Source organism: Rhinolophus sinicus, chromosome 15, assembly GCF_057876585.1.
Source record: "Rhinolophus sinicus isolate RSI-liver-muscle chromosome 15, RSI-T2T, whole genome shotgun sequence".
Classification (NCBI taxonomy): Eukaryota; Metazoa; Chordata; class Mammalia; order Chiroptera; family Rhinolophidae; genus Rhinolophus; species Rhinolophus sinicus.
The window spans coordinates 7,940,998-7,958,866 of NC_142515.1; the positions used below are offsets into that span (position 1 = coordinate 7,940,998).

Here is a 17,869-nt window from a genome sequence, read left to right on the forward strand (position 1 = left end):
ATGACAATCATCCCTACAGGACAGTATCAAGACAGTACAAACTTCCAATCACCGTCAGTTCAAACTCCAAAGTGTTCCTGACTCTTCTGAGGAAAGTTCTTTATCTACATAATATCACTACCTTTGAATGCATGATTTAAAATGTTTACTATGATAACTCAAGAATCACAACACAGAGTGACTGACATTTTCATGTCAGGTCCTGAATTTTTAAAACTGTAACTCAAGTCTACTTGTCTGACTATCATGCAAGCCTCAGCTCCAAATATGTTCTGCAGACAGGCTTCCCTTTTGATCACCACGTTAGCTGCAGCGCATGATTCTGCAAATAATTTCACAGATAAATCTCCTGCCCTTTATTCCATGATCAAGGTTACTTTAAAGTAATTCTGAGAAGACATTGACACATCTCACAGCCCAGACAGATGCAAACAACAGATGGAAGAAGGAGACAGATCTTTGCTCTTACTAACGGGGAAAAAAGGGACCACATGCTAATCTTCCTCGGCCAAAGGAAATATGACAAGGGCTGAGCGTTGTCTTGGACGAACTAAAAATGGTAGGCCTTCCTCGCTTTTCAACCACACCTCTCCTTCTCATAGAAAGCTAATCTGCAAGAATACCAGCTCCCTCCAACACAAACATATTGAGAGAGTTAGAATAAAGCAATAGCACTACCTGCGGGGATGGCACATCACACTTGTCAAACTGCTTTGACGTCCATCTGCTTCGTAACAAAGCCCTATGAGCCAGACAGGCAGGTAAAATCATGTTTTCCATTTTCCAGATGAGAAACAGAGGGCGAAGGGGCTCGGCCAGGTCTTCTGCCTTGAAGTCCTGTGTTCTTTCCACAACAATAATAACACACACACGCCTACATAGCACTTTGTCTGCCATACCAATAACAGCAAACTTATTTCTATAAACAATTCCTCTCAGCTCCAAGTGCTGTTCTCTGTGCCAAATGCTGTTCTTTTGTCATATTTATACTCATTCAATTCTTACAACAACCGTACTTTACAGATACGATCACTTAGCAGAGAGAGGTTAAGCCACTTGACCAAGATCACACAGCTTGGAAGTGGTGGAGCCAGGACTTGGACCCAGAGGGTTGGGTCTGGAGCCTGTGCTCTTGAACCTTACCAGACAGTGGAAATAGCTGCCTGTGATCCCTGCGATCTTCCTGCTGTGCTCCAAGTAACTAAAACAACTGGACGTTTGTGAAAAATATGATACAGGAGCCTCGAGCCAATGCCCAGAATAGCACCTGGCACAGAGAGGCACTTTATAAATATTTGTTGAATGTTTGAAAAATAGATGATTCCCTGTCAGTCTGGTAGTCACTTCTGCAAATAGGAGACCCACACTCAACCTTCGAAGCGCTCGCTTTGGCCACATTTTCTACAGTGACTTTGTGTCCCCCCTCCCACTTCCCCCATTCTAGCCAATAGAACTAAGCTCTGTTGCTTACAGGATTCCAAGGGGTCTGTTGTGTCCACAGGCATCACTGCAAAACAGCATCCATTTCTAAAGTTTCCCCTTACGCTTCCAAATAGTAGGCTGGAAAAAATAATTGGCGATCCTCCACATGACAAGCAGACTTGTCAAGTTCTTCTTCAAATCTTTCCTTCGCTGCCATTGCTTAAGTAAACAGCCTTTCTTTTGGCTCTAGAATCCTCTGAGTCCTGCGTCTACTTTAAAGCAATCTTCAAACAGTCACTGCAACTTTTCCAGTCCTGGAAAATACACTTTTCCAAGTGCTAAAATGTTTCACCACTAAAAAGAAAAAAGTTCCCTGACCTTACCTCTTCAATGTGCGCCATCCCGCTAGACCATGGCTGACTGGTCATGCCAACAAAGACGCCTAATTAACATGGTTAGATCATGGTCAGAGTGTCTTGCCAACTTGCACACTCTTTGAACAAGCTCCTTGGGAGCAGTGTGACTACAGGTGAATGCTGGGAAACAGACAAAAGGTCATCCCCGTGGCATCAGATTTCAGAGGCAACTGCCAGGCCACCAAATATGGAGGAGGAACACGTGTTCAGTGCAGGCGCCCATCTTCCCTGTCATGGGAAGGCAAACACTCAGACCAGTTCTGCTCGATTGTCCCAAACATTTCTTTATCTCCAAGGCAAAAGCAAAAGGTTGAAGCAGCTCACCACCCTGGCAGGCATCCTGTCCTGCCAAGGAGGAAGAGGCCCCAAGCTTGGACTTTTAGGCTTCCCCAGACAGGATGTTTTTCTGATGTGATACGGTAGAAAAGTGAACAAGCTTTGGAGTCAGAGAGAGCTGACTCCAGTCATCCCTTAAAAGATGGAGAAAATAACAGAGCTGAGTTTGTGATGGGATTTTGATTCTGCCTCATGTCTAGGAAGGGCTGAGTTTAGGCTCTAGGTAGCAGGGAAGGTTAAGAAAGACGTGCTGGAAGATGTTGGCTTTACGGGAAGCTGGGGGGAGAGTAAGTACTATCTTTGCAGCTTTTCCGTAAACCTGAAAATAGTCCCCAATTTAAAATGTAATTAGAAATTTTTTAAAAAGATATGGCTCGGCCGGATAGCTCAGTTGGTTAGAACGCGAGCTCTCAACAACAAGGTTGCCGGTTCAGTTCCCACATGGGACGGTGGGCTGTGCCCCCTGCAAGTAAAGATTGAAAACGGCGACTGGACTTGAAGCTGAGCTGCGCCCTCCACAGCTAGATTGAAGGACAATGACTTGGAGCTGATGGGCCCTGGAAAAACACTGTTCCCCAATATTCCCCAATTAAAAAAAAACAAAACACGCCATGGTTCCTACCCTCACGTAACTCACAGTTTACTGAATGAATGAGAGACGCACATTCGATAAATGATCCCCATCTTCCCTTCCTCACAAGCATCTGGGTTACAAGTGGCAGCCTGCCATAAAAGGACACAGGAACACACGGGAACCTCACAGAGGCCAGAGTTGACATGGTCTGACGTCCTTAGTTTGCAGGGAAAGGAAAACCTTCGAGACTTCAAAAACTCTGCTCAATATTAATGTTTAATGTTTTTTAGAAGCAATGTATTTTACAGAGGGCTGGACCAGTTCAGAAAACCAAAATTATTTCACCTCTTGGAGCCTGTTTGTCCATCTATAAAATGGGGACCACAATCCCTGGTCTGCCAGTCTCAGTGGGTGACAGGAGCATGTTGGCAAAAAGAAAGAAAAAACTGTACAAAAGGAGGAGAGTCTTTTTATTCAAAGATCTGGGTTTGTCACGTCTATAGTGTCCTGTGATTCTTACGCAATTATACTTGAAATGCAGATATAAACCCTACTGTTTTGTCCCTCTAGAATTCCTACATCCACTTGTTTTCGTGTTAGAGCAGCATGAGTCTTGACTCAAGAATTAGGGTCCAGGAGGCCATGTGCAGTGGTTAAAAGCCGAGCTTCACCACTTGTTCAGCTGTAAGCCTGTGGGTTCTATCTCCCGCCACACTCCCACCCCCGGCCCCCGCACCAGTACCATACCTAGAAAATAGGGCTCATAATTACAGGGATGCTTTGAAGGTTAAGTAAAATATTATGCAAGAAGCACTTAGCAGAAGGCTAAGTAGATACTCATATGCTCGATATTATTATTACAAAGAAGAAACGGATTCAAAATTCATTAACTCAGAACCCCAATGGCTATCTCAGCTTAGAGCTAAAGCAGTTAATCAGAGTCTTCAGAACATACGTCTGGCCAAAACCTGGAGCCATGAAGTCACAAACTTTAATAATCGTTCAGTGAATATTAGCACCAACCCTCCGGGCGGGGCGATCAGACGTGACAATGAAGGAGCTCCCCGCTTCCCGTTGTCACGAACATTGAGTTCCTGCCATTTCACGGTGTCTTCCCTCAATTTCTTTCTTATTAAATGTAGTTAATTCATCCCAGATGCCCACCTACTGCCTGCAGAATATTAGAAGACGCTGTATTTTGCAATACTAGTCTAAGGCTGTCGTCATGGTGGGTTCCTTGGGTTCCTCAGAAACTACCCCCAAGTTAAACATGGGGCCCCAAGCGTTTAAACAACACACGCACACACTTATGGACCATTTCTGGATCAAGCAAAATACTGATCGCACACACAGTGCCTGAGCCACAGCTAGCCTCAGCCTGCAGAAACGTGCTCAGTCACGCTTCTGGGCTATCTAGACCCCAGCGACGGCTCACGTAGCGCACGTTCCCGTCCTCCTGGCCCTCTGTTCCTCGGATGTCAGCAAATTCCACAACCCGAGGCCACAGTGCTGAGGTCACCTTCAGGAATGAACCTCTCAGTGGCAGGCTGCCTCCTGGACACTGAGCCAGGACCAGGGAGACCTCCCGCTCTGAGGCTGGGGCTGGGGGAGGCAGGCACAGTGACCTGCTCTCGGTCCTCCTGATCTCATTCACGTCCCACTCAAACAGCAGCTCCCCGCGACAGCCTTCCCTGGCACCCAGGGCCAGGTCAGGCGTCGTTGCACCTAACGTCTTGCTTTGTAACATTGACCACACTTTCTATAGTTGAAAATCATTTTTTCCCCCCTGGGACTCAAACTACAGAAACATCTAGACAGTGGAATTGCTTTTAAGGAGTTTTTTTAATGATTGCATATATAACTTAAACTTAGAATTATCACGTGATCCAGCAATTCTACTTCTAGGTATATGCCCCAGAGAATTGAGAGATGTGAACAGATACTTGTACACTAGTGTTCATAGTAGCATTATTCTCAATATCCAAAAGGTGGAAGCACCCCAAAAGTCTATTAATGGATGAATGAACAATCTGTGGTGTATCTATGCAATGAAATACTCTTCAGCCATAAAAAGAAAGTAAGTATTCATACATGCTACAGCATTACATTAAGTGAAAGAAGACAGACACAAAAGGTTCTATATTGTATAATTTACGTGAAATATCCAAAATTAGTAAATCCGTAGAAACAGAAAGCTGATGGGTGATTTCCTGGGGGTTGAGGGAAACAGACTGTCTGCTTAGTGGGTAGAGGTTTCCTTTGGGTAATAATGAAACTATTTTGGAATTAGAGAGAGGTGGTAGACCCACAGGACTGTGAATGTACTAAAAGCCATTGATTTGTGCACTTTAAAATGGTTAATTTTATGTGAATTTCATCTCAATAAAAAAAAAAATAGCCCCCAGCGGAAAAGTTTCGTAATATTGGATTTGGAATGATATCTTAGATATGACACTAAAAGCACAGGCAACATGAGAAAAAATAGGTAAGTTGGATTTCTTCAAAATTAAAAACTTTTGTGCATCGAAGGACACTATCACAAGAATGAAAAGGTAACCTATAATGAGAGAAAGTATTTGAAAATCGTGTATCTGATAAGGGATTGACATTCGATTATATAAAGAACTCCTACGACTCAACAATAACAAAAAACAAACGACTCAATTAAAAAATGGGCAAAGGACTTGAATAAACATTTCTTCAGGTATACAAATGGCCAATAAGTACATGAAAAGATGCTCAACATCACTACTCATTAGGGAAATGCAAATCAAAACCACAGCAAGATATCACTTATATCCACTAGGATGGCTATTATATATTTTAAATAATTATTAATAATAACGAGTTGGCAAGGATATGAAGACATTAGAACCACTGTGCATTACTGCTAAGGATGTAAAATGGTACAGCCACTGTGGAAAATAGTATGGCAATTCCTCAAAAAATTAAACACAGAATTAATATATGCTCCAGCAATTCAAATTTTATTGAAAAGAATTGAAAGCAGGAACCCAAGCAGATATTTGCACACCCATGTTCATAGCAGCATTATTTACAATATCCAAAAGAAGGCAACCCAAGTGTCCATCAACAAATAAACAAATAAATAAAATGTGAGCTATAGTGATAATGGAATACCATTCAGTGTTAAAGAGGAAGAAGAATCTGGCACATGCTCCAACCCTGAGGACGTCATGCTCAGTGACATAAGCCAGTCACAAAAGGACAAACACGTATGGTTCCACTTAGACAAGGTCCCTACAGTAGTCAAATTCATAGAGACAGAAAGTAAAATGGTAATTGCCAGGGGTTGGGAAGAGGGAAGAATGGGGAATTATTGTTTAATGGGTACTGGGTTTCAGTTTGGGATGATGAAAAATGTTCTGGAGATGGATGGTGGTGATGGTTGCACAACGATATGAATGTACTTACTACTGAACTGTGCACTTAAAAATGGTTAAGATAAGTCAGTTTTATGTTCTGTGTATTTTACCATGAAAAAGAAAAAAGAAAAAAATAGTCCCCAACCCATTGCGTTGGAAATGTTTGCCTGTAGCTCATTGTTTCTCCCTGTGGGAGGGAAGCTGCACTAGAGCAGATTATGGCTGAATTAGTCATTGCTGGATCTCATGTGCTAGAATTGTGCCTGGTAAACAATAACCATTCAAAACAGTTTTAAATAAAAACATTTTATTTCCTTGTTGGTTTGTCTGTTTGTTCACTTGCTTATTTTCTGACTCCCCACCGGGTGTAAATGTCACAAGGCAGGGACGTGGTTTGTTTTGTTCTGCTTTGGGCCCATAGCACCAAAACTAGTACCTGCCACCCATCAAGGGCTCACTGAGTGAATGAAAAACCACTTGCACCTCAGGACGTGCAAGTTTGTCACTGAGACCTTGAGCTCTGTTGCAAAGTGCCCAGCTGGACAAAAGACCCAGTTTGAAAATCACTGGCCTGGCCACGCTCTGTGACCCTCTGGAGGCCAGGTTCTCATGCGCACTCTTCCATTTATCCAAATGACCCAAAGATTAACATTCTGAGCACGTTTGTTGTCTAGAACACAAGAGTGATGAGCCCTGTCCTGCCCACCTCCCGGGAGAATGACAAGAATCAGATGAAATTACACATGCAAAAAGGGCTTCACCAGGCTCTACACAAATGGCTATTTCACAACCTCAAACACTACTATTTGATGAGCTGGAGATGCAGAGGCACAAGCAGACCTACCTGGCAGCCACCCTCAGGGGTAAAGTGGCTTTCTTCTTAAAGTGAGGGGCGCCTCCCGTGGTGACTAACACTGTGCCTGGCTGGGTGTAACAGGATTTCAGGGCAGGCAGCTTATGACTGCCTCACCCTGACCAGCCCACAGCACACACTGACCTCAATGTCCTCTCCTGGATGAAATGGATGCAAACTTCCCAGTTTACCCTCCTCCCCGTTGGTTGATGGCAAACACTTCCAGCAGAGCTAAAACTCTGGGAGTCGGCCACTGCATTACTGCATAGCGACCCTGACAACCAATCCAGAATGCAATCTTTTTTACGCCAAATCAGTTTGCCCACCGGCAAAGATGGGACCACCACCCCATACACAGCCTCACTCCAGGACAAAGGAAATCAAAGTAAAAGGATTTGGAGGGGTGAGTGTTGGCTCCCTGTATCTGCCTTACGTTGAGGACAAAGGCCTCATTCAGCATCTCACAGCATCTCAGCCTAGCCGGTTCTTGGGCACGCACCCCCAAATGTTATTTTTAAAAACCTAAACCAGTATGGCAGATTTTACTGTGTTTTACAACTTATTTAAGGAGGATGGGAGGAGGCAATGAGAGGAGTAAAAAACCTAAAAATACAAATGAACACGCCATGCAAAAAGTCTGCAACCATCTAGATGTTAGGAAGGGACCAAACAGCAGACCATGCGAACACACTCCCCAGTACCTGCGGAGGCCCAGGGTTTGGAGGCCACAGGACGACGTTGTGCAAGCCAGGGTCCTCTTGCTGAAAGCAAAGTGGTCTCGCCATTAGGACAGGCCACAGTGAACAGGATCCCCCACAGGACCAGGGTGACACAGTCTTGGCAGTTTCTATTCCCACGCCAACCTGCTGGGTGTGCTCCCACCCTGCCCACCGCCACCAAGGGAAATCAGACAACAGAGGGACCTGCAGCCTGAGGGTATTTGAAAAAAGCAAGAGCCAGGACAGGGCAGGCCGGTCCCTTATCCATTGCCCTGGTAACATGGCTGGTCCCCAGTGCCTGGTCCTCAGTCTGCGAACAGGAAGTTCCTTCAGACCTCATGTTTCCTCCAAGAGTTAGTTGACCTGTAAGCAGCATGCAGGGGCTTCCCAATGCATCTTCTCAGAGAAGGAGCCTCAGCGAGAGGGCTGGGGGCATGGATTGGATTACAGGGGGCTGTAGAGGCAGACAAAGAGTTTGGAGGGGTTTGCAATGATCCAGGTGTGGGGTGATAGGTTGTGACAGTGGGGGTAGAGAGGAGAAAAAGTTTTAGAAAAAAACAACATAATGAATATGTGCTCCATTTTTGTTTTCAGAGATAGTGGTTCAAGCGATAATGATGGGCCGTTATCAACCTGGGCCCACCTTTCCCGTGCAGGGGTGGGTATGTGACTCAGACTGGCTAATCTCTGTGTCCATTATTCCAGGACCCAGTGATTGACCCCAGAGAAGGCACAGGACACAATCATGACCAGTCAGATTCCTTAGAGGGAGCTGGACCATCAGCTGGAAGAAGCATGGAAACCTGGCGCTGCCGCTGCCTGGAGGGCTTAGGGCACCTCCCTGAGCACTAAGACATGATGAAGGAGAGCAGGACAAGCTCCAAAGAGGAGGGACCTCCAGCGTCATCTTTTGAACCTCTGGATTCAGTGACGACTGCAGCTTGACACTTTCTGTGGACTTCTGAATTCTATAAGCCAAACAAGCCTTTTCTGCTTATGGTCATTGGAGACGGGCTTCCATCTCTCCCAACCCCCCCGCCCCCAAAAAAGTCCTAATTAAACAGAAATTCAGAAGGCTAAATAGCCAGGCCATTCATTAATTTGCGAATTATTAAATTATACAGTGTTTGTCAAATGTAGGGAATGGGAGTGGGTAGAGTCAGAGGTGACCTCGAGATTTCTGTCTTGGATGATAGGGTAGATTATGGTACCCAGAAGAGGTCACACAGGAGGAAGAGAGGGGCGGGGAGGGAAGATGAGTTCAGGTTTGAGGAACTTGAGGTGACTGTGGGCCATCCAGGTAGAAGTGCAAGAAGCAGCAGAAAGATGGTTCTGGAGCCCCAGCCCCGTGGGGGAGCCCTGAGTCCAAGTACTTGTGCTTCATTCCCCTGTTTCTCTATGGAAGGCAATCCTTGTTCTGATCCTGGAATCCTACAGGCAACCCCATGATGCCCACTGAGTCATGCCTGGCTGAGGTTGGAGATGTGAAAACTTGCAGTGCCAGGAAAACATCTCCTGTCTGTCCCAGGAGGACAAGGACAGAGGATGCAGGATGGGGTTGGGAGCTGGCAGGAGGTGAGACGTGTGGGGGATAGGTGAGAAGTGAGAGTTTGCAAACCTATGAGTATTTTTACCTTTCTAATCAGCAAAGATCTGAAACACTAAACTATTCACTGCTTGCAAGGATGCAGTGAGATGGGCCCTCGTACCCTGATGACATAAATACAAATTAGCAGCATCCTTTTGAAAAGCATTTTGTATACAGAGGTAGAGAGAGAGAGAGCTAGATAGAGAGAGATAGAGATAGAGACAGCAGAGCCCTTCAGAAATACCCTTCATTTGATGCAGCAATTCCATTTCTATGAGTCTATCCTAAATAAACCACCCTTCAGTTCTGCCAGTGTGATTAATAAAGATAATGGAGATAAAAATGTAAGCTACTTTACACTTTGTCTGTGTCCAGGTAGAAATTCATCTTGGTTGGAGGAGACCACCCACAGCTGCTAGTTCTCCTAAAGCAGGTAAGGCAAATGTTCCTTTACTCTAGGGTTTCTCAACCTCAGCACCTTTGACATTTTGGGATGGATTCTTTGTTGTGGGGCTGATCTGTGCAGCGAGAACATTCAGCAGCATCCCTGATGTCTACCAGTTAGGTACCAGTAACATCTCCACTCCGGACCTATGACACCAAAAATGTCTTCAGACATTGCCAAATGTTCCCAACAGCAAAATCACCTCCAGTGAGAATCAGTGCTCTATCCTGTTTGTAGCCAACAGTGGGGACCCCGAAGGTGTGGGGCCCAAATAGATCTGTAAGACCTTCGGGAAGGTGCTGAACTTGAGCTGCTTGGTTTGTTAATGAGCAGGAATAAAGGCCAGAACCTGAGTTTAGTGCCCTGGACTGTTGTCTGCACGTGCAAGGCAACTGACCCCTGACTATGCCCTTTTCTACAACACAAGATAGAACATTCCTTTAAGTCAAGATTACAAAGAGGCAGGACATGAGCCAACCCCAGCCAAGAGGAACATTCTTTTTGCCCACAGAATATTTAAAAACAATTTAAATTAATTGCCAACATTTTTGTAAGATCTCTTAACACAATCTCTTCTGGAAAATGGAAGATGAGAGAGCATTTCCCAATTCATTTTATGAAACTAGTATCCCCCTGATACCAAAAACAGACAAAAGAAAGAAAACTACCGAGCAATACTTCTCATGAATTTAAACACAAAAATCCTCAACATAATGTTAGCAAATCAAGTCAAACAATGTTTAACAATATGTTTAACAGACACCATGACCAAGTGGGATTTACTCCAGGTAAGCAAGGCTGGTTCAACATTCAGAAATTAATCAGTGTAATCTAACATATCAATAGTCCAAAGAAGAAAGATCCTATGACTACATCAATGATATAGAAAAAGCATTTGAAAAAATCCAGTACCCATTCATGATAAAACTCCTCAGCAAACCAGGAATACAGGGAAACTTCCTTAACTTGATTAAGAGAATTTAAAAAAAGAAAAAGGGCTGCCCGGTGGCTCAGGCAGTTAGAGCTCCATGCTCCTAATGCCGAAGGCTGCCAGTTCGATTCCCACATGGGCCAGTGCCAGATGGCTCAGTTGTTGGAGAGTGTTCTCTCAACCACAAGGTTGCCAGTTCGACTCCCATAAGGGATGGTGGACTGTGCCCCCTGCAACTAACTACGGCAACTGGACCTGGAGCTGAGCTGCGCCCTCCACAGCTGATTGAAAGGACAACAACTTGACTTGGAAAAGTCCCAGAAGTACACATTGTTCCCCAATAAAGTCCTGTTCCCGTTCCCCAATAAAATCTTTTAAAAAATAAATAAAGCATTTAAAAAAGAAAAGAAAAACAACAACCTGACAGTTAATACCTTATGAGTCTATCCTGTGAGTCCAGGACTCATAGTGAAAGACTGAATGCTTTCTCCCCAAGACTGGGAGCAAGGCAAGGATGTCCACTCTGACCGTCCTTAATTAACACAGTATTGGAATTCCTAGCCACTGCACCTAGGAAGAAGAAACAAAAGCCATACAGAATCGAAAAGAAGAACTACAGCTCTCCCGATTTGCAAATGCCATGAATGTCTACATAGAAAATCCCAAGGACTCTGTAAAAAAAAAGAACAAAACAAAAAATGTTTGGAGCTAACAAGTGAGTTCAGCAAGGTCAGAGGACACAAGATCAACACACAAAAATCAATACACTGACAATGAACATGTGGAACCCCTAATTAAAAACACAATACCATTCACAATCGCTGCAGAGAAAAGAAAAACTGAGGCAAAAACTTAAAACATGCAGGATCTACATGCTGAAAATATGAAATGATGATGAAAGTAATCAAAGGTCCCTAAATAATGGGGAGACACAGTACGTGCTTGTGGACTGGAAGTCTCAACACAGTAAAGGTGCCAATTCTCCCCACATTGATCTATCAGTTTAATATAGTTCCTATCAAAATCCCTGCAAGGAATTTTGTAGAGATAGACAAGCTTCTTTTAAAACTTCTACAGATTCTAGAACAGGTTCTAGAACAGCTAAAACAATTTTAGAACAGCAAGAGCACTATCCACACAAGGAAAAACTGATCAACTGTCCCTCATAAAGACTTTTGTCGTGTAGGAGACCCTGTTAAGAGGATGAAAAGACAAGCAAGAGTGGAAGAAAATATTTGCAAACCATAATCCGACAAAGGATTATGACCCAGATTCTATAAAGAAATCTCAAAACTCAACAGGAAAAAAAAAAAAAAAAAATCCAGTTAGCAAATGGGCAAAAACATGTGCAGATATTTCACCAAAGAGAATATACAGATGGCAGTAAGCACATTAAAGATGTTAACATCGTAGCTTACCAGGGAAATGCAAATTAAAACCACAATGAGCTATCACAACACATATAAGAATGGCAATACCAAATAGTGACAGCACCAAACGGTGGCCACAGAGAAACTGGATCACTCACACATTGCTGGTGGGAATGTAAAATAGTACAGTGATTCTAGAAAACAGCTTGGCAGTTCCATGTAACACTTCACATGCAACTACCATATGACCCAGCAATTGCACTCTTGGGCATTTATCTCAGAGAAATGAAAACATATGTTCACAAAAAACCCGTTATACAAATGTTCGTTGCAGCTTTATTTGTAATAGCCCCAAACTGGAAACAACCTAAATGTCCTTCAACCAGTGAAGGGTTCAATGAAGTATAATACATTCATACCATGGACTGCTACTCAGTGATAAAAAGAAATGACCCATCGACACATGCAACAGCCTGGATAGATTGTGAGGAAATTACGCTGAGTGAAAAAAGCCAATTTGTAAAGGTCACACACCACGTGATTCCATTTCTATAACATGCACAGAATGTTAAAATTATACAGATAGGGAACAAATGCAAAGTTGCTGGGGGTTCGGAAGGGGGGGGGATGAGAGAGGGAGGTGGGTGTGGCTCCAAAGGCAACAAGAGGACTCCTTCTCGTGATGGAAATGTTCTGTGTCTTGACCTTATCAACGTCAGTATCTAGGTGGTGATGCTACAGTTTTGCAAGATGTTACCCTTGAGGGAAACCAAGTAAAGGGCAAAAAGCAAAAAAAAGAAAGAGAAAAAAAAGTAGATATGATTTCTTATAACAGCATGTACATCTATCATTACCTCAAAATAAAAAGTTTAGTTATAAAAACTGAAAGATTTCATAGAAAGAAGGTGGGTGTCTGACTTCCCTTGAAGAACTGGGAAGAGCTTGTCCCCATTCCCACTGGCTGCCTCCTCAGACAACAGAGCAGGACCCCTACTGTTTGGCATTGTCCCCACCTCTCCCTACTGTGTCACATCCAGTCATTTCACATAATTACTGTTTCTGGCCTGCCCCTAAAGATGGGGGTTTGCCATCTTTTCTTTTCAGGATTCTTGTTTTCCTGCTTGAGAAAAAAAGATTGGAGGGAAAACAAAGGCAGAGGGCAAATGAACTGCGTTATTCTGGCTTTTACACCCAATTTTCTCATTCAAACAACTCAAGACCATTAAACCACAATTTCCACTGTGTGTGTGTGTGACATAAACGGAGAAGTGTCTCCCTGATTTTGTTCCCCAGGACACTGAATTCAAATCTCAAACTTAAAATGGGTTATGCTAAGATTTGAACATATTTTAATATCCCAGCCTTATACACAACTAAGCAGAGTCCATTCCTCAATTGTGAAAACCTTACCTAACATGGAGACAATAGTTCATACTGAAGCTGTTCAACATTGATAGATGTCAAAATCGCATTTTAAAGGCCATAACTTAACTTGGGGGAGAAGTGTGGAAAAGGTTTTATTTTAACCTCCTCTGCTGCATCCATGTTAACTTGATGGGGGACAGGGGGTGGGGGGAAGGGACACAATCCAGGAAAATGTGCCAGACTCTCACTGTATCAATTTTAAAAGCACAGAATAGAAATTAAAAATAAAAAAAACAGTTTTTATGGTTTATAAAATTAGGGCTAGCCTTAATAAGGGCATTCTGAAAATGAAATTAAAAAGGCCTGTATGGATATCTATATGCCTGCATGTATCTAGGCACAATTTGTGTTGTAGCTTCCTCCTTCCTGATGGAAAGGAAAAGAAAGCAGATGCTGAAAAGAAAAATCTAATCAAGGTCAGTCAAGATTGCTGTGCAGGTTGAGAGAGAAGCTCCCGACACCCACCTGGTTGTCCGAGGTGCTGCTCTCGTTGCCCATGGTGATTCAGGGTGTCCAGCGTCCCTCAGGATTTTCTCAGAGGCAACTGGAAGAAACAGGAGGGCATTCACATCTGTGAGACTGAAGAAGATCTGAGCCTTCTTCTGGCTGCTCGTCTCCCCAAACTCAAAAGCCAGACGATGGGAAATGTTTATCTCTGCAGTCACATCATGGAAAATTGTTTTTGAAGGGTTTTCTTTTGCAATGTGCCACCCAGACTTCTTTCCCAGTTACAGGCTGGTGTTTTTATTCCCCACCCCGGGGTTGGCAGACACTTCTGAAAAAACGAGTTTGTTACCGAGTCTCTGAGTTAACGCCAATGTACACATTTACATACACATATATACACAAACGAAGTGACAAGGGGGCCCATTTGCCGGAGAGCTTGAGGAGTGCTGCTGCCACCGGCGTAGTTTCTGTTTCTAACCACGTGCAATCTGAAATCCAGAGTGTGGCTGGTTTCCCACTGTCGGTGACAGAGCGGCATGTCCAACAGGAGGAGGCGTGAAACCCACTTCTCTTCAACAACATATGGTTTTTATAGTGTTTTACTCTGAACACTTGTTTCATCAAATCAGTTTCACTTCTGCACATATTTTTATGTAGGCAGAATGGTTTTCTTGCTGAGGAAAGTGGTAGCTGGGGCCAGACAAGGAATAAAGTTGTCATGTAAAGTGGTGTGAGGCAGGGCACAAATAGAAATCATTTCATCGGGCTCATTTAGTGACAAGGTTTATTAATCAACATCATAATGAAGAGGCTTCCGACTCAGCTTATGGATAAACAGGACATCTGCTCACATTCTCCAGCTGACTTCTGTGCAACCCCCAAACATAAGAGGGGCTGGAGCTACTACCTTTACTTTTTCTAGGTGGAGAAACGAACTATAGGCTTTTAGACTTTAGAGAGTCCCAGTCTAATGTGGAGGGGAAGCAGGCTGGAGAGGGCAAAGGACTAGCCCAAGATCCAGTTTGGGGAGGCCGAAGCTGAAATCACACTCTCCCGCCTTTTAATTCAAGATTCCTTCCATGGTGGTATGGCTGTCATAGCATTTCCTCAGAAAACTGCACTGAGAGACTTACTAAAACTAAAATTTGTCCATTGATTTGCTTATCCATCCAACCAACATTAATTGAATAGCTCCCATGTCACTGGAAAACAAGATATATTTTGAGTGAGCCCACTTAAAATGCTCCCAAACTGAGAAAAGCGTGAGTGACGCCCCTGTAGTGATCAATTATTTTAACTCCTAACCATTTAATCAAAAGGATACAATTTCTGAATCCTAACTTGCCATTTGCTGTTTACAAGATGGACTAAAAAAATCATATGCTCACTGACAGAATGTGAAAATCTTCATTATGCTCACCTGGCAAACGATGCCCCATTAGAAAATAATGTTGAGTGTTTTACAGTCATTATACCCTTATTAATTATCATAACTTCCTGGTACCAACCAGGTTAAACCACATGCAACTGGAATTTCATATGGTGCGACGTAATACTCAGTTTTGAAACTCAGTCACCAAATTAAACTCAATCATTTAATTGACAATCAGAACATCTGAACTAGCTTTTTAAATAGGTCAATCAAGTGAACGGCAAAACTACCTCTGGTTGGGTGTAAACTTCAGAACCGCAGAGGGAAGGCCCGGCTGTGTCTGGAACTGCCCTGGTGACCTCCAGAAATGCCACCCTTCGGGCTGTTCTGACACCAGAAGGCAAGGCGAGGACAGCTCTGCCAGCTACTTACGTTCGGGAAGGTCTGTGAGTTTGGAGGCTGCGGCCCACGGCAAGTCTGCTTTTCAGCAATTGGACCTTCCTTCCTCCATTCAGCAGCGGGTGAGGTCTAAGCGGAGGCACTGACCCACCTCGGCCAGCTGGGCAAACAGCCGTCTCCACCCCTGAGACTGACACAAACCAGCTGGGCTTCATACCTGGGCAGTGGCCGTGCACGGCCGCTGTGATTACACGAACGTGCGCGCCGTCAGCATTTCCCAGCCCACTGCACGTTCCCAAAGGGGACTTTCTGCGTCGTTACATTAGCGGGCTCCTCTCAGAAGAGGCTCACGCACAGTCAAACTGGCCCTGTGAGCTGACTGGCCGCCCCAAGGGAGCAGGAGGGTCTTGCACGGGGCGCAGGGCACAGCGGAGTGGAGGGACTGACCTTTTCTTTCTAGAAAGGAGGCAAATGCTCGCAGGGCTTCCGTGTGCACCTGGGAAAATTCCACCGTCCATGAGTACATAGCGTGGAAAGACAAAGACAACTTGTGGAGATACGATGACGCCAGCAGTCTGGCACCTGTTTGTGGTGCGGAGCGTGCAGAGTGTACTTACCGAGGCGTGGCCTGAGTTTCAACAAGAGGAGTCATAAAAGTGGCAGCAGCAGGCTCGTCCGCATTGCTCAGAGGCAGCGCTGCCCCGGCTGGAGGAGGCCCTGCGGGTGGGCGGGACCCCCGGGCAGCCGCCCCCGCCTCCCAGGATTCCTCCACTTATTACCAGCCACTCTTTTTTTTTTTTTTTTTCGTGAATGCAGCCAGTTTCTTTTTTCCCTTTTTTTTTCTTTTTTTTTTTTTCTGTAGAGTCAGAGCCTTTGATTCTAATGAAAGCTTCTACAGAAGCCCCTTAACCCTGCCACAAGGCAGGATCCCTCCAGGGAAATAAATTAGCATTTCATCAAAAGGCTTCCCAGCGACCAGGTATTTTACCCAGCTCAGGGGATTATCCGGAGCTCCTTGCAGGGGAAAGCTGGATGTGCCCTGCTTCTGGTTCAAACCGAGCAGAGGTGTGTGTGTTCTGATAGGTGAATGGATGAGCAAATCGGGATCGAACCACACAATGGATTATCCCTTAGCCCTAAACAAGGAGTGAAGCTCTGACACATCCTACAACTCGGATGGACCTCAAAAATGTTATGCTTATGAATCAGTGCCACCCCAGTAAATTTAATTTTTAAAATGTTACACTAAGTGAAGGAAACGAGACACAATAGTCACATATTGTGTGATTCCGTTGATCTGAAATGTCCAGAATAGGCAAATCCCGAGAGTCAGAAACCAGACTGATGATTGCCAAGGGCTGATGGGTTCAGGGTGTTATTAGGCGTGATGAAAATGTTTCCGAGCTGGACAGAGGTGGTGGCTGCACAGCACTGTGAATATATAATATTGAATTGCTCACTTTAAAATAGTTAATTTTATGTTATGTGAATGTCATCTCAATTTTTAGATGTGTGTATGTTTCCACCTTGGGGTTTTGCATAAGATATTGCTTGAAAAAAGAATTCCAGTACTAGGGGTGAAAGTTTGAAAACTATTTCTTTTGTGTTTATTAACGCCACGTTTCTGTACACTTGAGGATTTGAGGGATGAGACACAAGAGCATCTGCTTCCCCAAATCACAGGAGAACTTTTCTAGAGAAGAGAATCTTTTCAAGCAAAATATCTTGGATGAGCTACTTGGGAATGAAGAGAGGCGCCAGGCAAGTCTGCAACAGGCAGGGAAACATAGTGAAAGCCTTGACAAAAAAGAAGGGGAGAATTAGGGGCTCACTTCTGAAGGAAGGGGAAAGGGAAGGGGAGAGAGGATAGCCAACCAAAATGGCAGAGTTCCTAGGACTTTGAAGGTGGGTAGTGATCAATAACCACCCTCTTCATCAGTTCAGCAGCCTCACAGCCTCATTTATTGCCACCACTGACTGGCCCCTGGACCATGGCAGCTGGATGCTGGGTGTCATTGCCACCACCTGTCCCAGCTGGATGCTGGCTGTCCTGGCCACTACCAGCCATCAAAGAAGCTGTCACGTCCACTGGAAGAGAGATCAAATGAATATTCAGACTTTTCAGCTTCCATCCCAGGAGGTAGTGCTGTTTCTTATAACGACAGATTGTCCATACACAGGGGACA

At 44.3% G+C, this 17,869-nt stretch overlaps 1 protein-coding gene across 33 annotated transcripts in view; it reads right to left on the reverse strand.

The window, feature by feature from the left end:
* The window catches only part of TACC2 (transforming acidic coiled-coil containing protein 2), a 186,526-nt gene that overhangs the window by 156,282 nt on the left and 12,375 nt on the right, over positions 1–17,869 (reverse strand). For 22 of the 33 annotated variants that reach the window (XM_088791814.1, XM_088791809.1, XM_088791804.1 and 19 more), the window contains exon 1: positions 1,144–1,424. The exons of 1 other annotated variant lie outside the window; for it this stretch is intronic. In XM_088791814.1, coding sequence (XP_088647940.1) covers positions 1,144–1,398 — 255 coding nt within the window. In that variant the 5' untranslated portion in view covers positions 1,399–1,424. 10 more of the 33 variants (XM_019752901.3, XM_019752913.3, XM_074338945.2 and 7 more) reach the window with 8 other exon arrangements.